Source organism: Orycteropus afer, unplaced genomic scaffold (genome assembly GCF_000298275.1).
Source record: "Orycteropus afer afer isolate SDZICR_OR568_19922 unplaced genomic scaffold, OryAfe1.0 scaffold00246, whole genome shotgun sequence".
NCBI classification, from domain to species: domain Eukaryota; kingdom Metazoa; phylum Chordata; class Mammalia; order Tubulidentata; family Orycteropodidae; genus Orycteropus; species Orycteropus afer.
In genome coordinates this window covers 4,778,827-4,799,955 of record NW_006921833.1, presented here as the reverse complement: position 1 = coordinate 4,799,955, position 21,129 = coordinate 4,778,827, and the positions used below count along the sequence as shown (strand labels likewise).

The following is a 21,129-nucleotide window of genomic DNA, read 5'->3' as shown; positions in this document are numbered from 1 at the left end:
ACAGAGAAGTTTGTCCTGCTGTTGGAGACCTCTTGTATCACCCCCACCTGGCTGACTGTTCCTCTGTCTGGCTTCCTGGCTTTTAATCCCCTTTCTCCTGCTCTTCCGACCTGCTACTCTGGGTGGGCCTCAGTTTCCCCTCCTCACCTAATCCCTTCGGCTGATTGCTCTTCTGTCTGGGTTCAAGGCTTTTATCCCCTTTCTCCTGCTCTTTCGGCCTGCTACTCTGGCGTCCGTGCGTTGTCTCTCCTCACCTGTAACCCTAGGGCTGACTGCTCTTCTGTCCGGGTTCAGGACTTTTATCCCCTTTTTCCTGCTCTTCCAGCCTGCTACTCTGGGCGGGCCTGAGTTTCCCCTCCTCACCTAATCCCTTCGGCTGATCTAAGAGTATGTTCTGCAAAAGACTAGTTCTGCAAAATCTTGCTCTCAAAGCTCCAGCCAATCCTATTTTAGAGAAATAGCTTTAACTTTGCTTTACCCAGCATTGCCCCAGTTAACTTGCTCACTGAAGTTGTTCTTAAGATATGTCTCAGGATCACAGAGTTAGTGTTCTTTGAGAAGTACTTAGAGCAAAGTGAGTGGATGGTGTGAGTCAGCAACATGCCCCACACTCCCTGTGAACTGCATTTCCTAATCTTCTTCCTCAAGCTTCCTGCCCTTCAGCTGCACTGCCCCTCCCCTGCTGCACTCTCACAGCAGGCATTCCCACCTAGTTTGTACTTCCTCCCCGTCTCTTTCCCCAGGTGGCCACACAGCTCACTCCCTCACTTCTCTCAGGTCTTTCCACAGCTGTTATTTCTCATTGAGACCTTTTTAGCTGGCCATCCTATGTGAAACTGCAAACGTCCCCCTACCTCCATCACCCATATGCACTCTTTTCCTTTCTCTACTTCATTTAACTTCCTAGAACTTACCATAACCTTACATTATATATCTTACATATTTATCTCATTAATATTGGTCTCAACCTCATAGACGATGAGCTCCCTAAAAGCAGGAATTTTTGTGTGTTTGGCTCATTGCTGCACACTCATTCCTCACTTACTGACATAGTTGGGTTCCAAAGGCCAGGTCATTATGTGAAAATCAGCGTTAAGGGAAAATGGAGATCAGAAAAGGAAGAATGACTGTATCATTACATAACTGCCAAATTACATAATTATTTAACTGCCAAACCACTGACAGTCATGGTCCAGCTGAGCTGACACATGACCTTAACCATCACAGCCAGTGTATCTTGCAGCTCGGTGTTCATTACTGCCAGACATACGTCATTAATATGCAAAATAATCAGAGTAGATTTTTTTACTATTGTTGTAAATACAATAAGTGAGGAGCAGATGTATCCTCAATGCCTAGAATAGTACTTGGTATTAAATAAATGAATGAGTAAATTGGGGCTGGATTTAGAAACAGGTGTGAATTCACAATTCTAGGAATCTAAGATCAAATTCAGGGACTAGCCAGTTAGCAGGGATTTAATGCCATTTTAAAAAAGCAATAATACTGATAACCAAAAACCAAACCAAACTCGCTGCCGTGGAGTCAGATCCGACTCATAGCGACCCCTCTTGGGTTTCTGAGGCAGTATCATTACCAAAGTAGATTGCTCAACCTTCCTTCTGAGGAGTGGCTGGTGGGTAGCCATGCATATTATTATTTCTTGATTACCATTGCTTTAGTACTTATTACAGGCTGGAAGGTTGGGCAATCTACTTCTGTAGTAATACTGCCTCGGAAACCCAAGGAGGGGTCACTATGAGTCAGGTCCAACTTGATGGCACATAACAACAACAGGCTGGACATAGTACAAGCATTTCATCTACATTATTTAATTCTCAGAATAAATCTCTGAGTTTTGTAAAATTACTGCAGTTTTACAAAAGAAGAAAACAAGGCAGATAGGAAAGTAGTTTATTCAAAGTCACACAGCCATTAAAACTAGGTCTATCACCCATTAGAACTAGGTCTCCAACATAGAATTGCTTATGAAAAGTTAGGGAAAGCTTCAGGGAGTTGGGGTAGGGGAGTGGTTCATGAAGGCTTGATAACAGTAGGGTTGGGAGTGTCAACTCAGAGATTGGCAGTCAGGCAGAGCAAAGGCAGGAATGCAGGTGGCATCTTCTGAGAGAACAGAACCTGAGAACTGAGATAATTTGTCAGTAAATCATTGGAGCACGTTGGATAGATGAAGAGATGGGGAGTAGAAGGTTTGTTATCAGTGGGTAACCATTGTAAGGTTTTTGGTCTGATGCAATGAAGCATGCTTTAAGATTTGACTGGAAGTTCTCACACAGTCGTATGTTCACGAGCTGCCTTTGGATCTTCTGACTGTGTAGTTGGGGATGGGGCCTGAGACTCTACATTTCTAACTAGCTGCAGGTGATGAAACATGCCTCTAGGACTCCCCTTTGAGCAGGAAGGGGGTTAAAGTGGGAAGAAAGCAAGATAGGCTGATCAGTTAGCATTTTGGTGCCACATAATTACTAAAATGAACATACCATCACATTACTGAAATAATTCTTTTCCACTTACCTCATACTTTGTGCTAGACATTTATAAAGTCCTTTATAAATCTTAACTCTCACCAGCTGTATGAAGTAGTTGTTATTATGATACCCATTTTGCAGATGAGAAAACTGAACTTAAGCCCCTTGCCAGATCATATAGCTTGTTGTTGTTGTTATGTGCCGTCGAGTCAAACCCGACTCATAGTGACCCCTCCTTGGGTTTCCGAGGCAGTATCACTACGGAAGTAGGATTGCCCAACCTTCCTTCCGAGGAGTGGCTGGTAGGTTTGAACCGCCAGCCGTCTGGTTAGCAGGCAAGTGTCTTAGCCACTATGCTACCAGAGCTCCCGATCATATAGCTAGTGACTGGTAAATCCACATTTGAATTCCAGTCATTTAGTTTGAGTTCTAGTTCCTTGCTCTTAATCCCTACTCTAAAACTGCTGGGTTGAGTACAGAGAATGGAGAAATCATGAAAAAAGACAAATCCTGGGTTTGAAGGTTGGCTGACTAAAAAACAAGAAAAAAAATACTGAGACAATATTAACCTAAAGCTTTCCCAGGAAAGAGAAACTATCCCATTTTTTTTAAAAAAAAAGTAAGGGAAATAAATAAAGCTATTGGGAAGCCGCAAAACAATATATTCAGTTCATCTAAATTAGACATAAAACTGGGATTTGGAAAGAAGACAATATTTATAAAACTGATTAATGCCTTTCTATGGTCTGGTAGCATAGTGGCTAAGACACTTGCCTGCTAACCAGACGGCTGGCGGTTCAAACCCACCAGCCAGCCACTCCTCGGAAGGAAGGTTGGGCAATCCTACTTCTGTAGTGATACTGCCTTAGAAACCCAAGGAGGGGTCGCTATGAATCGGGTTTGACTCGACGGCACATAACAACAACAACAACATGGTACAGTATCTATTCAGATTTTGATTGGGCATCTTATTTCACCAGCTTTTTAATACTGAATTTATTCTGTGATAAAATTTGTCTCAAGAAAATTTATGAGATAAAAATTTCTGCTTTTTCTTTCCTGAATGATTTCTTTTGTGACAGGTGAAGAAAGTTATTGTGTATTTAGGTAGAGATAAAACAATGCAGTTGCTCGAGGAACTGGTGAGTGAACTACAGCTGATGGACCCTGTCAGTTCAGGAGTCACTCACATGGATAACCCCCCATATTATCGCATCACTTCCAGTTACAAAATCCCTTCTGTCACCTCAGGTGAGATGTTATTTAAAACTGTGATTACTTGGGATCAAAAGAGATGCTTTATGTAATTGTTCATTTTAGCAAGCATTTATGTATTTAAAGGAGTTCTGGTGGAGTAGTAATTAAATCATTTGGCTGCTAACCAAAAAGGTGGTGATCAGAACCCACCAGCCTCTCTGCAAGAGAAAGATGATGCAATCTGCTTCGGCAGAAATTTGCAGCCTTGGAAACCCTATGGGGCAGTTCTAGTCTGTCCTGTAAGGTCACTTACAGGACTCGGTGGTTTCGTTTTGGCTGATATGTATATAAACATCATTAAGAAAACAAAAGCAGACATGAGTCACGTATGGTGATTAATTTGACAACACTTTTTACAAATTGCCATGAGTAAAGAAATTTGACAGTGTAAAGATTCTTAATATTATAGAGGGAAACATATTTACATTCTTATACAGACCTGGAATATAGATTTGTATATTCCTATAGAAAAAAATGGAGTCCCTGGGTAGTGCAGACAGTGCACTTGGTGGTCACTGAAAGGTTGGAGGTTCAGGTCTACCCAGGTGCACCTCAGAAGAAAGGCCTGGTGATCTGCTTCCTAAAAAATCATCCATTGAGAATCCTGTGGAGCACAGTTCTACTCTGACACACTTGGGTCACCACAAGAGGGCTGACTCAGTGGCAACTGGCTTGTAAAACAAGTGCATTTTTAAATTAATATAATTAGTGTGTTGTATTCTAAAAATGTTTACTTGTTGAAATTATTTGTGTGATTTCACAATTATTTGGATACATATTATGCATAGCATGCAATCCTGTGAGTATATGTGTTTATATGTATACACATAAATTATGATAACTATTTTAATTATTTGAGTTGAAGAAATTATGTCCCTGAGGAAATAGCTTCCACTGAAAGTCAACATACAGTGAAAGTTGTGAAAGCCGTGACAGGAGTAGCTCGTTTCTCTAGGTCTCGCGAGTTTTCTACCTTCACAGGGTGCAACTTAGCACTTTTCTGTAGCCTCTACTGGTAGGACCCAATTGTGTTTTCCTTCTCTAACAAGTTTGTGCCTTACATGGGTTCCGGCTCTCACAGGTTTAACTGTACTGCTGTCTAGGCTATTGTAGATTGAACTCCGTGACGTTCTTACCGTAGCTTTGTATTTTTCTTACTTCTGCTGCTTCTCTTTCTGGAAACGCTAGAAGGAAATCTGGATGTTTTCCATCCCTTAGCCTTTTTTTTCTTTTCCTGCTTTCTAGGAGATTTCTAGTAACTCTTCTATTGAATTTTTTGTTTCTGCTAGAATGCTTTTAATCCTCAAGAGTTTTTTTTAAAGAAAACATCAGAGGTTTTAGCAGCGTCCTATTTGTGTTTCCTGGTTATACTATCTTCTTCTAGATCTTACAAAATTGCCGAGCTTTCTTCTCTCAGGAAAAGTCTCCATTTTCTCTAAATTACTGTTTTGTTTTGTCTGTCTTAGTAAAGGCTTATCTCAAAAGCCTAACACTTCTGTATCTGTACAGAAGATACATAGAAAGTTGAGTATTAAAAAGATGGTTGGTTATAGAACACTCCAACACCTCAATAACAAAAAGACAAACAATCCAATTAAAAAATGGGCAGAAGACATGAATAGACACTTCACCAAGGAGGATATTCAAGCGGCCAACAAACATATGAAGAAATGCTCACGATCATTAGCTATTAGAGAGATGCAAATCAAAACAACAATGAGATACCATCTTGCTCCAGCACTAGTAGCAAAGTTCAACAAGACAGAAAATAACAAATGCTGGCGAGGTTGTGGAGAGATTGGGACTCTCATACACTGCTGGTGGGACTGTCAAATGGTACAACCATTGTGGAAAGCAGTATGGCGATTCCTTCAAAAGTTGGAAATACAAATACCATTTGACCCAGCCATCCCATTACTAGGTATATACCCTAAAGAAGTGAGAGCCATAACAAGAACAGATATATGCACGCCGATGTTCATCGCAGCACTATTTACAATAGCCAAAACTTGGAAACAACCTAGATGTCCAACAACTGAGGAATGGATAACCAAACTTTGGTACATTCACACAATGGAATACTATGCAACGCTAAAGAATAATGTAGAATCTGCAAAACACCGCATAACGTGGATGAACTTGGAGGACATTATGCTGAGCGAAATAAGTCAGTCACAAAAGGACAAATATTGTATTAGTCCATTATTGTGAAAGTTAAGGAAAAGTTTATATATTGGAGGACATTTTCTTTGTTGGTTACCAGGGGTGGGAGGGAAGGGGAGGGAATGCTGTTAGATAGATAGAGATAAATATTGATTTGGGTGAAGAGAAGGGCAATGTACCAAATGTGAGTGACCAATATGGCAGCATTGAGGATGAGAAAGACAGAGAGAGTTACATGGGCAGTACAAACAACAAATATGAACCCCTTTGTAAATAGAATACTGAGTTGTCAATGAAAGCAAACATGGGTATAGGGATGGATAGATGGGTGAACAAGCTAAACAATTATGTATGTCTAAATGGAGAGTGTATCCAAGATCATATACAGGGTTGGCAGACAATGGGCCTCTCGAAGAGTATGAAGGGATGGACACTGGGAGGAGGTAACTATGGGGAGGAAGTGGGAGGGGAGCTGCTGCATGTAAATTTTGGTCAATGACATGAGACAAAGTATATGTGAACTGCTGTATGAAAAGTGAATTTACTCTGTAAATCTTCACCCAAATCCTAAAAAAAAAAAAAGATGGTTGGGTATTCTGTAAGTGAAAGTGGAGCTGACTGATGCTGTCCTTGCTTGTTAGGTAATTTCATTGGTGCCAATGCCTGTAGTTCTCTTCTCTTGGTCTAGTCAGAAAAACTACTAGTTTTCTGCTTACAATAAAGGATATAGAGGTGTATGTGTGTAATGTACATTTAAGCACGCACAAACAGTCTTGAAGCCTCTGGAAGTCAGTGGAGTAAGAAATCCTTCTTCAAGGAATAGGGGTGCAGTCTCTAGTTTTTGGTTTTAGTACTTTCACTTACTCTCCCTTCCTGTGAGTATCTCTGGTGGTGCAGTGCCTAAGACTTTTGACTGGTAACCAAAAGGTTGGCAGTTCAAACCCACTAGCCACTCTGCAGGAGGTAGATGGGGCAATCTACTTCTGTAAAGATTACTGCCTCGGAAACCAATAAGGGTTTCTATGAGTCGGAATCGACTCGATGACAGTTTGGTTTGGTTTGGTTTTCTCCTTTCCTATGCTCAGTCAGATATTCCCTGCTTCAGCTGTGCTTCATAAGCCCTCATCCAGAAGTCTTCTCATGTAGTGTGAGAAGAAAAGGCTTATTTTTGGGTGGGGAGAGAGACAGCCCCTCAGCTATAGGAGGCAGGAAGGTAGATCTGAAAAACATTAGCAGCTTAGGAGTCAGCCTTCTTAAGACTTAGTTACTTCTTGCCCAGTTGTTTCCAGCACCCAAAATTGTGATGCTGTTGTCTCCTTGCCCTTTCTCTTGGTCGTTATGAATACAGGCAGACCCCAGGGTACGAATGAGGTCCATTCCTAAGTATGTTTTTAAGTCTCATTTGTAGATAAGTCGGAACAGGTACATACCATTCTTATTTAGCCTTACTTTAGTGCAAGAAAAGGCTCTCTGGGATTTAAAAGGTGCACGTGCAGCAAGTGAAGGTGATTGTGACGAAGAATTTGTTTCTGGTAGAAGCTGGTTCAGTCTCAGTCTTTCAAAGTGAGGGCCAGTTTACATGATATTAAAGGGCAAGTATGCGTTGCTCCTAAGCCAGGATGTACTTACTCTACATTTCTTTTTTAAAATCACTTTGTTCCCATTTTAGTGGAGTTTTGATATCTCTAATTTGAAGTCTTTTAGTCTCACTGAGTTGTCCTGGGTTTTCTAATTCGCAGGTATTGTTTTACATTCTGATTTACAGGTACTACTTCCAGTAGCAATACTATGGTAGCCCCCATGGATGGCAGTCCTGATACTAAGCCCATAAAGGAGAATATGGAAGAGAGGTAAGTCCTCTACTCTTCATCAGCCTCTTGAATAAATGATAATGGTTTCTGCATTGGGATTTATATTTTGGGGGGTTAAAGTTCTGGTGAAGAAATATATTTCCATATTGGAAATATTTTTCATGCCAACTGTTTTGACATTAAAGATGCTAGATTTTTTAATATACTCTAATGGATGAATAAGTAGAATATGTTTGGTCACTTTTTGTATGGCTTAACGTTTATAGATTTTCCTAAAGGGATATTTATTCTGCATGTTTTGTATAAAATAGATTTGCCCAGAGTATAATTACCGCAATTACTTAAGAGAAATCTTAAAGTAGAAATAGTTGCCTTAAAAGCTTAAACTTCTGAATTTTAAGGTACAAATTAATTCATATCATAGTGTGCTTCTGTTAATGTTTTGTGCTCTGTTTTAAAGACAGAAAGTGAAACATAAAGTACAGATTGCGTTTTACCATGAACCATGACTAACTTCACTGATCGTTTATTTCCATAGCTATGTGCACCTAGACATCTACAGTGGACTAAACAGTCATTTAAATCGTCAACATCACAGGCTAGAATCTCGATACAGTAGCAGCTCTGGAGGATCTTATGAAGAAGAAAAAAGTAATAAATTCCAAGTGCTTTTTATGTCTGTAATGGCAAGAATTATGTTGATTACATTAATTATGTTGATGGTAGTAAAATGATTTTTTTTCTGATAAAAAGCTTTGAAACAGAGTATTTAACTGCCACTAGTGGTGTTCCAACATAGTCTGAAATGTCTTCATTTTAAAGAGCAACAGAAGTGGAGAGTTTTTTTTCTTTTAAGCACAGGTTCCCTATAGAGAAATCAAAAGGAATGTAAGAATTGGTTCCCAAGAGACATCATGGAACACACACACACACACACACACACACACACACACACGCTCATAATAGACTGGTTTTTTGAGTAGACTTGATCCTTCACCATGGATTCACATTTTATTTGAAGAAGTCCTTTGCAATTGCAAAGTGAATGAGCTATCCGAGTCTCACTGTAGAAAAGACACACAAGCTTTCAGACCAGGAAATGCTAGAAAAACAATCTGGTCCAATCTCCTCATTTTGCACATGATGGAACTGAGGTCCAGAGAGGTTAAGTGACTTTCCTGTGTCACACAGAACTCACATTTCCTGACAACATTTTTTACTGCACCCTGCAGCCCCACTGTGGTAGAGCAGATTTCCTCCTGAGATGGGTTTTTCTTGGCCCCATCTCAGGCACTTTAGAAGTGAATAACTTACCAGAAGGCATTATTACAAGGCAGCTTCACCTGTAATGTGGTCTCGTGGCTTGGACATCAATTATGGAATCATTATGAAGTGCTAATGTAGTTTTGCTTTGATAAGCAAGGATGCAACCAGAACTGATAGCTCCTTTTCTCTCTGATTTGCTTTATTTGATAATATTTGTACCCAGGTCTTCCTAGCAAACATACGTTGGAATAATGGGACATTATTTTTATCACTTTCCATTGCTATAAATACTTGATATCTTACTAGAGCTTGCATATATCAGCAGAAAATAGATGGTGAAGAAAATGAGATCATTTTATTTTGATAGGTGATTCAATGCCACTTTATTCTAATTGGCGACTGAAAGTGATGGAGCATAATCAAGGAGAGCCACTACCCTTCCCACCAGCTGGAGGCTGCTGGTCACCACTGGTGGATTACTTGCCTGAAACGTCATCACCTGGATTACCTCTTCACAGGTGGACTACAGCGTCATTCCTTTCATATGAACCAAGTTGCTGTTTAACACTTTCAGCTTTCTTTATGCTATCTGACAGCACAGAACAAAGGCAATCTTCTTTCTTGAGATACTGCAACAAGTTATCAGTGTCTTTAGATTTTAAGAAATCTAAAAACCCAGGGAATTCTGACTGTATACAATTAATAATATTAAATCTAATTCTGCTGCTGCTTTTTCTGGGTGTCTGGCATAGTTACTTGACCTTTCTGGGACCCAGTTACTACATCTGAAAAACAGTATTTTCTAATAAGCACTATTATTTTGAAATGAGTTAAACTGAATTTATACTTTTAAAAATCACAATAGAACAATCACTGCATTCTTTCAAAATTTGTTAATGCACCAAACATGGATTGAACACCTACTATGTGGCAAGCAGTGCGTTAGGTCTTAAGCTTGAAAGATGAAGAAAATAGGGCCCTTGACTTTGAAGATCTCTTAGCAAATAAGTTTGTGTGTCCCCCCAAAAAACTATCACTTTAACTGAATGTTGTCTTCAGCTGTATTTCTTTTTCTCTTTTTTTCTTGATAAAGTTGTATTTTTGTGTAAAATACAATATTAAAGTCTTCCAAATAACGTACACAGCATTTTCTCTAGGTTTGCTCTGGTCCTAGTGAAACATCAGTAATACTCTCATTTGTCACAGGTGTAGCATAGCCGTGATTCTTTTGACTGATCTGATCATTGATCACAGTGTGAAGGTGGAATGGGGAAGCTACCTCCATCTTCTTCTTCATGCAGTTTTTATAGGTAATAAATTTTGTTCTAATTCCTTCATTTTATATTTTTTTATAATTTAAAGGAAGTATGCTCAAAGTTTCCACATGTTTCTATATCTTCATGTTTTATTTCTAAGATTATAATTTACCCACTGCCATAGGGTTTCTAAGGCTGTAAATCTTTGCAGAACCAGACTGCTTCATCTTTCTCCTATAGAGTAGCTGGTAGATTCAAACCCCCAATCTTTTGGTTAGCAGCTGTATGCTTTCACCACTGTGACACCAGAGCTGCAGACTCTATAACACTCCTGGTCTGTTGTTGTTGGGTGCCAGTTGATTTCAACTCAGTGACCCCACGTGCCCAAGCAGAACTGCCCCTGAGACTTTTTTGGCTATAATCTTTATGGAAGGAGATCCAGGTCCTTGTGTTGGGTGGGTTTGAACTGCCAGCCTTTCAATTAGTAGATTAGTAGACAAGCCTTTAACTATTGTGCTACCATTGGGCTCCTTCTAGTCTACCAGGGAATTATTCATATGAAGTATGAATAACTTTTAGCCATAAACAAGTCTATCATCCCTGTTCCCATTCCTACACTATGGTCTTTCCTACCCTCCACCCCAAACACATATACTCCACCAAGAATAATTCTGTAGCTATACAAAGAGTAAAACTAAATCTTTACCTCTGAGATTTAAATAAACTTCAGAATGAATGGAAAAGGCAAGAGGTTATGAGTGTTTAATTACACTCTACCTTGTTCACAAAACAACTGGATTGTGGGCAGCAAGAGAGCGGTCCCATTGTACCCTCTGTAACAGACACATAGGATCTATCACATCTGTAGTATCATTGATGCTTGTAGTAGTGGCTTCCTGAGACAAGTCAAGAAAGCCTGTTTCTCGGAAGTTTTCCTGATAGGTACACTTAGGATATTGCTTCATTCCTTTGACAGTCAAACATATTTACTGAGTATATTTTATGTGCTGCCAAAAAAAAAAAACCCAAAACCAAACCCACTGCCATCAAGTCAATTCTGACTCATAGTGACCTCGATTGGGTTTCTGAGGTGGTACATTTTTATGGACATAGGTTGCCCTATCTTCCTTCCTCAGAGTGGCTGGTAGGTTTGAACCGCCAACCTTCTGGTTAGCAGTCAGATGCCTTAGGTGCCAATCCCCCCCAAAAAAGTAGGCTTTTTTAAAATTCCTTTACATTTACTGTTAAGTAACAGAGTAATAATTTTTAGGAGATATACTCAATTTTGGACATGAGATGTATTGAAAACTTACCTGGATTCTTCTTATTTATCTTTTCTTTTATTATAAGAGTTTGTTTTACATTCAACATTATGTGTACATTTAGTTTCACTTCCCATTTACCATGCCCAGCCCTAACAGTCCCCTCCCCTCCCTGCCCAGTGACCCTCCCCCACTGTGCCCCTCATTGTTATGCACTCCAGTCTGTCCTGCATTATCTCTGTGTGAATGTTGCCCCTCTGTGCCCCATGGTCTATTGCTTCAAGGCATTTATTTCCAGAGAGTATGTGGGTTGAGTGGTCTCCATGTACATCTTGTTAGCTATTGGGCTGAGAGCCGGCCCCTGGGAGTGAGTTTTATTCCAGGTGCAGAATGTATTTCAGGGCCATAGTATTGGGTGGATTCTTCTCTTATTATAGGACAATTGCAAAAAGGGCAAGGCAGCCACATATTCTGACCTCCTAGAACCCCATAAGAGGAAGGCAGAATCACCATCAGTAGCACAAGGCCTATTCCTGCAAGGCCAGACATGCTGCCTCCTTCCAGCTCTTTCACCAACCATTCCTCCCAAAGCACTCACCACCTCTCTCCTGGGTTCGATAATTCACTGCAGTGGCCACACAGAACTCACAGATTATGGGGTTTATTAGGGAAGCACCAGGCTACAATTCAAGTTCAGGAAGAACACTCAGTCTCTCTCCCAGCAGTGTGTGTCCCTCAGTGTCTTACTCAGCAACGCGTGTCTCTTGCATCTCTTTCCCAGCAGCATGTGTCTCTTTCAGTAGCATGTCTTCCTCAACCAGCAGTCAGAGAGAGTTCTGCCTCTAGGAGCCCTCCTTTTGAGCTTGGCAGAGTGGCCAAACCAACCAATCATAACAGAATTCTAAGCACCTGAGAGTGAGCCTCCCATAACATTGCGTTGTGCCACGCCCAACAGAAATAACCCAGGTGGATAACATTTACAATCAGGAGCTCCTCACTTGCTCATTCCACCACTCAGTTTACAATGACTTATGGGTAGAAAAGCCATACTAAATAATTTGCTACACTGCAACAATAAACCCATTGCCATTGAGTCAATTCCAACTCATGGTGAATCCATGTGTTACAGACTAGCACTCAGCTCGGTAGGGTTTTCTTAGCTGTAATCTTTACAACAAATCATCAGAGGTGGGTTCAGACTGCCAACCTTTCAGTTAGGAGTCAAGGACCTAGATAAGATGGTAGGCTTTTGTAAAAATGTATAAAAGTTCTAGGCCAATTAAAATATTTGATGTAATTTCTGCTTTTCTTAAAATGTGACTTTGGTAGCAAGAATATGCACTTTGTTTTATTGATGATTGTTTTCCGCTGTCCTCTTTAGGGTTTGACCACTGCCACCCTGAGGTGTATGAACATTGTAAACGTCTGCTTCTGCATTTACTAATTGTAATGGGATCCAACAGTAACGTCCGGACTGTTGCTTCTGTCCTTCTCAGGAACAAGGAGTTTAATGAGCCCAGGGTGCTTACCGTCAAACAGATTGCACACTTAGATTATTCTTTCACAGGTACTTACTTTACAAGGACAACTTGAAAGGAGGATTATACTTCATTAATGTAGAATTTTGTAATAGGGAAGTCAAATAAAAGTTAAAATACTAGAGAGCCTTTTAGCAAAATGTAGCTTTGTTATTTTAAGTACCATTTACATTATTTACTACCCAATAAAAGGAGAAACTAAACTTAAAAGTATTTAAGTCCATAATGCTTTTAAAGATCTTTATCATAAAAATCTTAAGTTCTGAATATCTAAAATGAAGGTATAATGAAAAATGCTGAGATGTTTGGGTACTTCATGTGAAAAAGAGGTTGAATTTGTATTAGATTCCTCTAAGTCTCAAGATCTGAAAACTTGGCAGAGTAAAATATTTTTAATTTTTTGTTTATTTGGTTATATTTACTGAATTCTTAATGTTACACATTTTTAAATACAGATATTCAGACTTATAAGACTTGATTATTAAATTTATTTCACTGTAGGTTTGAATATTTTTACTTCTAATATTATATTTTTTCCTTTCCTGTTAGCCCCTAACTTATTTATTCCATTCATCAGTATCATTGTGCTAATAAATAAGAGATGGCCTAGAAAATAATTATTTTTGGAAATTGAAATACAGTTACCTTTTTTCCTAATCTTATTTCAGATAGAGTTAATGAATTTAAAAGTTATTTAAAACCCTGCATTTACTTACAACCTTGCACCTAGTAAGAAAAACATTTGTTACATAGGAGTTTGCAGGCTCCTTTAGCCATTTGTAAATATGGGCAGTTATAATAACCTTCAAAATAAAATGTCCAATAATTAATATAGACTTTAAAATAGTCCTTATTTAAGTAAAATGAAGCAGAAAATGTGGAATTCTTTCCATAAGAAATTAAAAATCTTTACACATTATAAAAATGTGACCAGTTTAGTAATGAGTATTGAGGAAATACGCCAAAATATGGGAAAACTGCCACTTTCAACTTTCTTCAGTAGATGGCAGCAGAAGACTTGCACCATAAATCCCAGTGTAGGCACACTTTGCTTTACTGTGCTTGCTAAAATTGTGTTTTTTACACATTGAAGATGTGCAACCCTGCCTCAAGCAAGTCTCTCTTTCATTTTTCCAACAGCATGTACTCAATTTGTGCCTCTGTGTCACATTTTGGTAATTCTCCCAATATTTCAAACTTTCATAATGTTATTGCACACGTATGACTATAGTTATAGTGCATACATAACTTTTATGTAGACTGTCGTTGTTGTTGTTATGTGCCGTTGAGTTGGACCCGACTCACAGCGAACCCCTCCTTGGGTTTCCCAGGAGGTATCACTACGGAAGTAGATTGCCCAGTCTTCCTTCTGAGGAGTGGCTGGTGGGTTTGAACTGCCAGCCTTCTGGTTAGCAGTCAGGTGCCTTAGGCACTATGCCACCAGAGCACTAGCAAACCAAAAATTTGTTGGACACACTTTATTGCAGTATTTACTTTATTGTGGTGATCTGGAACTAAACCTGCAATATCTCTGAAGTATGTCTAATTATTTTAGCAGTGTTGGTAGGTGCTATCAAGTGATCTCCCGCTCATAGCGACCCTATGTACAACAGAATGGAACACTGGCTAATCCTGGCACCAGCCTCACAATGCTTGCTATACCATTGTTGCAGCTACTGTGTCGATCCATCTCTTTGAGGGTCTTCCCTTTTTCATTGACCCTCCACTTTACCAAGCATGAGATCCTTCTCCAGAGAATGGTCCCTTCTGACAGCATGGCCAAAGTAGGCTGTGAAAATGGTGTTTGCTATAAACTCCCAGTATGTGATTGGTGCTTTTGAGGATCCGTCAGAAGGAGTACTGATTTAAATCAGCCACTGCTAACACATTTGCTTATGTGTCCTTTATAATCAATAAAAGCAAGAGTTCAGTTCTGTAAGTATTCTGGCAGGTTCTTTTATGCTTAAATATTCATGACGATCTTTCTCTTTCAGCAGGTGTTAATGATTTTATACCCGATTACCAGCCCTCCCCTATGACTGACTCAGGGCTTAGCTCAAGTTCTACCTCTTCTAGTATCAGCTTAGGAAATAACAGTGCTGCCATTTCCCATCTGCACACCACCCTCCTCAATGAGGTTGACATCTCAGTAGAGCAGGATGGAAAAGTAAAAACCCTCATGGAATTCATTACCTCAAGGTAACGTTTACTGCTTTTACCATTCCAGCAATATGTGTGTTTACATATGATAAGTTGCTCTTTCATTTGTCAGTTGCTGTGGACCATATGTTTATTTGCTGAAGTGATACTGATTTAAAATATACAGATTTGTATTACGCAGTTTTTAAAAATTACGATGCAATCATCACAGGCTTTGTTCTTTTGCATTCACGCAGTTATCCCTGAGAAGGGCCCCATCAGCATTTGCATACTCAGTGCCCACAAAGAATATAGTGTTACCTGAATATATATTCTACTTTGATTAGCTATTTTATCAATCATTTATCAAATATGTATTTGTGATCTACTCTTGCAAAGCGCTGTAAGTAGAAGAGGAAAATAGCTGGGGAGAAAGGAGTTTACATTGCACAGTGAAAACAAAGTCATAGAGGCGGTCAGAATTAGACTGGAAATGGTGAGTAACCTAGTCTGACTGTAACAGGTGAGGAAAGAGTGTCTCAAGACAAGGCTAGAAGAGTAGAGAGAAATCAGCCTGGAGGGTCATGAAGCTTGGGCCATGCAGTTATAGATCTTTACCTTTCAAGAGAGGAGACATTGAATATCTTTGAATTTGTGGCAGGGAGGTCAACCACTCACCGTCATCGAGTGGATTCTGACTCATAGTGACCATTCAAAACATAGTAGAACTGCCACATACAGTTTCCAAGGCCGTAAATTTTTATGGAAGCAGACTGCCTCATCTTTCTCCCAGAGAGCAGCTGATGGGTTTGAACCGTTGACCTTTTGGTTAACAGCCAAATGCTTTAACCACTACACCACTAATTAAATAAATGTGTGAGAAAATCAGCCTCAGAACAGTGTACAGGATGAATTAGAGGTGGAAGGGCCTGGAGGCAGCGTGACCAACTTAAAGTGTTTCAGGGCACTCTGGGCCTGAGGTAATAAGGGACTCAACCACAGTGGTGGCCTTGAGAATGCAAATGTAGAAGCTGTAGGGGATCCAGGAGAAGATGCACAGGTATTTCATTCAGTTCTGTCCACACCTACTCAGTTTAAAGAAAGAATCTGCAGGATATTAGCCCTAAACATTTCTTAAAGCTTTTAGTCAGTACGTTATTTTCTCTACATTTACTCCATAAATTACTTTCTCTGCGTTATAATCTAGCTGCAGTCTACCAGTTTTCTGTAGAAACCCATGTTTTTGACACATGGCAACCCCATGTGCTCCAAAGGTTTCTCTGTAGACGTACATCTTCAGGCCTTTGTTCTGAATAGACTTGAACCTCCAGCCTTTTGGTTAGCAACTGAGTCTGTTAATCTTTTGCACCACCAAGGGACTCTCGCTACAGCCTACCTTTCACCAATTAGAACAATTTGACCTGTAACACGTAAGTAAGCAGTCCTGTTCCATTTGGCAACATGTATCATCTTTTTCCCACTGCCTCTGAGAGATTTGGCTGCAGTGATGGAAGAGTTTGAGGTTATATGTAACCTAGAGCTTCCCCTTCTTGCTATAGACTGTTACTTATCCAATGGAAAGTACTAGTAGACTCTGTGACATACGATTTGATTTATTCAACTACTATGCTTTCTAAGTACAGTATAGTTAAGGTGCAGTCCTCTGCTGCCATCTGCTGAAGAAAGTTTTAGGCAACTAACTATGAGTAAAACTTTTAATGTAAGTTTAAAATACCAGGAATAATATCTGTGCTCTGTTCTCAGAAAAAGAGGGCCTCTTTGGAACCATGAGGATGTTTCTGCCAAGAATCCTAGCATAAAGAGTGCTGAACAGCTAACTGCATTTTTGAAACATGTGGTTTCTGTTTTTAAGCAATCAAGCTCAGGTATCTTTCATTAAATATTTCAGTAATACTTACTTTGAATGAGATACCATTTTAATGTGATATTAAAATTCCTGATAATGCCTAACAAAAGTTGATACTTGATATGTCTAAATAAAAAGTTTTACACAGATTTGGTTTTTTAACTTACAGTGATAACACATTTGTGTTCAGTATGTTTGTTTTGGTTGGGAAAAATATAAATTACTTTTTAAAATGTGAGCAGTGCTACCTAAGCAATTCTAGACTTCTTTGCTTTGTGGATGATGACATCATAAAACTGCAATAGGATTTTGTATTATGAAAGAATTACATTAAAGGAGCATCTGTAGCTATGGCTTAAAATTCCTGTTTATACTGCTGTGGCCTTCTGTGATATAAAATTTAGTAACATTTTGAAAATCTTAATGAAAATATACGTGTTTAAAGCAGTAGTTCTCAACTGGGAGCAAATTTGCTCCATAGGAGAATTTGGCAACGCATGGACGCACATTTGATTGTCTCAACTGAGGGGGATAGGGGTTGCTACTGGAATTTAGTGACTAGAGATCAGGCATGTTGCAGAACACCCCACACTGCCTAGGACAGCTCCTCACAACAGGGAGTTCTCCAGTCCAGCACGACCAAGTTTCAGAAACCCTGGTCTCAAGGAATGGCTCCCTGGAGATTAGAATGCAAAGTTATCTAAAAAGCAAATGGAGTTTAATGAAGAAAAAGCATTTATTTATAAGATACGTATTGAGTGCCTGCTGTTAGCCAGGTATTGTGCTAGGTATTGAGTTTACAATGATTAGTGTCTGACCATAACCCCTGTAATATGAAAAACAAAAACTACCTAATTGCTTCATTTGTGTTCCTAGAAGGAATCCATTTGGAACATCATCTTAGTGAAGTTGCTCTGCAAACAGCACTTTCTTGCTCTTCTCGACACTATGCTGGGAGATCCTTTCAGATCTTCAGGGCCCTAAAGCAGCCTCTTTCTGCAACTACACTTTCTGACGTTCTCTCCAGACTTGTAGAAACTGTAGGGGATCCAGGAGAAGATGCACAGGTATTTCATTAAGTTCTGTCCACACCTACTGAGCAGCCACAAGTCCTCAAGGACTTAGTGCCAACCACCAATTGCTGCAGCTGGACCAAGATAGAATTATTAATATCAAATGTTAGCAAGAAGGCAGTGAATTGAGAAATAAAGTTTTAAGTAAACAAAGTTAAGTTGTACAATTAATAATGTAACAGCATACTGATTGCATCACATGGTCTCTTGCTTGTTAGAAAAAGCTTTATGTACACACAAATAAATAGTTGAATAGTACTCTGGGATGACCACAAGGTAAAAGAGATAAGTGGTAAAATTTAAGCATAAAGAGGAACAGGGAATTTAATTTCTTTAAGGATACGTAAAATGTTGCACTTGAGAACATAAGTCTATCCAGACTAAAGATTTCAACATTATCTGATGAGAAATGAATTTATTCAGCAGATATTTCCCAAATACTTACCATGGACCAGGCACTATGATAGGCAGTAAACAAGACAGAGTTCTTGGGGTTCAGGAGTTTACATTCCATTGGAGGAAGCAGGCCTTTAATCTATTAGTAATAAACCAAAAACCAAACTCACTGCCATTGAGTCAGTTCCGACTCACAGCGACCTCCATTGGGTTTCCGAGGCAGTAAATCTTTATGGAAGTAGATTGCCCCATCTTCCTTCTGCATAGTGGCTGATGGGTATGAACCACCAACCTTCTGGTTAGCAGTCAAATGCCTTAGGCACTATGCCACCAGAACGCCTTAATCTATTAGTAATATATAACACAGTTTCACCGAGAAATCCTGTAAAAATAATAATGAACAGTGTTAAAGAGTGATGGAAAAGAGTGGAGGAAGGAAGCTGTTTTATGTATGATAGTTTCAGAAGGTGATTTTTGAACAGATACTCAAATGAAGTGGGTCACGTGCTGATCTGGGTGATAAGGTTTCAAGCAGAGGAATAATAGTAACAGGTTCAGAGACGCTGAGGTGGAAGCAAGAGGCCTCTTTGAGGGACATAAAGAAAGCCAGTGTAACTGGAATGTAGTGGGTTGGGAAGTAGGGGCCAGTGGCCAGAGATAGGTAAAGTACAGGTCCAGATCGTCCGAGGTCCAGCAGGCCGTGATGAGAGGTGGGATCTTACTCTGAGTTGCTGGGGGACCACGCAAACTTGTTAAAAAGAGAGTAACAGGATATAACTTACATTTTTAAAAAATTAGCAGCTGAGTGAGTATGTTAGGAGGATAAGAATGACAGCAAAGTAGGTTGGTTAAGAACCTGTTTTAACAGAGTTCAGGCTGAAATGGTGATTAAGAATAAGGGAAGCTATGGAGGTAGAGGAAAAGGGGTCTGATTTTTATTTGCAAGACTTTCTGATGGATTCCATTTAGGACGTGAAAGAATGAATCAAGGTGACCCTTAGATTTCTGGCCAGAATTTTGAGTGAATCATGTGCCATTATAATCAGTTTTTCCATTAGTTTGATGAGTTTTCATCAGTTAGCAAGATCATGTTGCCCAAGAGTTTAATCCTTTTGTAATATTAATGTGGAGATTGTTCTGTTTTAGAGTCTCACTGAGAAGCCCACTGCGGTTTCTTGCTCCAGGGCCTGTGTGTGAAAAGTTACTCTCTTTTGCAGGGTTTTGTTATTGAGCTGCTTCTCACGTTGGAATCTGCAATCGATACTTTGGCTGAAACCATGAAGCATTATGATCTTCTTTCTGCACTTTCTCAGTAAGAATTTAAACCAGGCAACTGGTAGATACAGATATAGAACTTTAATGGCTAAATATGAATAATTATAATATTACATTATTCTTAGATTGGTAATGAGAATAATACTCAAAAAAAATCAGTTGGATAACCAGTGGAAAAGGTAACCTCAGAAAATGAGGACTTGTGAAAAATCATAGAGCTAGTAAGTGTAAGTGCCTTCTGATGTCCTGCTCTCTTTCCATAGTGCCACTCAGGCTTCATGTACCAGATCTGAAAGTTATCAATGATTACTTTAGCAAGATTTTATTTTCATGTCAAATCTCAACTCAAAGGAAAGGTGCTGTTACACATTTTGTTGTAATATGAAAGAGAGAACTGAAGTTTGAGTAAATAAAGTCAGATATATTCAAAAATGTTTTTCATACTGACAGCAGTTACTGTTTTTCAGTGTTTTCAAGAGTAAAATTAATGTAGCAAAAGAAGTAATCATGCTTGTTTTTATCTTTTTTTTTTTTAAAGAACCTCATACCATGACCCTATAATGGGAAACAAGTATGCAGCTAACAGGAAAAGCACTGGACAACTCAATCTAAGCACAAGTCCCATTAATAGTAGCAGTTATTTGGGATATAACGGTAATGCAAGAAGTAACTCTTTGAGATTAAGTTTAATTGGTGACCGAAGAGGTGACCGGCAGCGGAGTAACACACTGGATATTATGGACGGACGGATAAACCATAGCAATAGTTTAGCAAGGACTAGAAGCCTTTCCTCTCTAAGAGAGAAAGGAATGTATGATGTGCAGTCCACTACTGAGCCTGCCAACCTGATGGCCACCATTTTTTGGATAGCAGCATCTTTATTAGAATCAGATTATGAATATGAATACCTCCTGGCTCTCAGGCTTCTCAACAAACTGCTTATCCATTTGCCTTTGGACAAATCAGAGAGTCGAGAGAAGATCGAAAATGTACAAAGCAAATTGAAATGGAATAATTTTCCAGGCCTTCAACAGCTCTTCCTTAAGGGTTTTACCTCAGTATCTACCCAAGAAATGACTGTGCACCTCCTCAGTAAACTCATCACTGTCTCCAAACACACATTGGTGGATCCTTCCCAGTTGTCAGGTGATGTGAATATCATTACACCAATACTTTGCTTTTAATGCAGCAAAATGTAAATCAGTCATTTGTTTTGGAATCTACTAATATCTGCTTTTCCGCACACAGTTATAATATTGCTTTTTTGTGAGATAGCTCAAATTATTTGGTTTAAAAAAAAAGAATTTAGAGAATCAAATGTTCCAGAAAAAGAAAAT

The 21,129-nt window shown here is 39.2% G+C and overlaps 1 protein-coding gene across 1 annotated transcript in view; it reads left to right on the top strand.

Annotated features, from left to right (window-relative positions):
* The window catches only part of FRYL (FRY like transcription coactivator), a 200,086-nt gene that overhangs the window by 131,967 nt on the left and 46,990 nt on the right, over nucleotides 1–21,129 (top strand). The window contains exons 34-44 of the mRNA XM_042782131.1: nucleotides 3,572–3,740; nucleotides 7,675–7,759; nucleotides 8,259–8,371; nucleotides 9,354–9,504; nucleotides 10,193–10,296; nucleotides 12,886–13,071; nucleotides 15,037–15,241; nucleotides 16,946–17,067; nucleotides 17,925–18,115; nucleotides 19,735–19,829; nucleotides 20,331–20,938. Coding sequence (XP_042638065.1) covers nucleotides 3,572–3,740; nucleotides 7,675–7,759; nucleotides 8,259–8,371; nucleotides 9,354–9,504; nucleotides 10,193–10,296; nucleotides 12,886–13,071; nucleotides 15,037–15,241; nucleotides 16,946–17,067; nucleotides 17,925–18,115; nucleotides 19,735–19,829; nucleotides 20,331–20,938 — 2,029 coding nt within the window. The remainder of the gene's footprint in view (nucleotides 1–3,571; nucleotides 3,741–7,674; nucleotides 7,760–8,258; nucleotides 8,372–9,353; nucleotides 9,505–10,192; nucleotides 10,297–12,885; nucleotides 13,072–15,036; nucleotides 15,242–16,945; nucleotides 17,068–17,924; nucleotides 18,116–19,734; nucleotides 19,830–20,330; nucleotides 20,939–21,129) is intronic.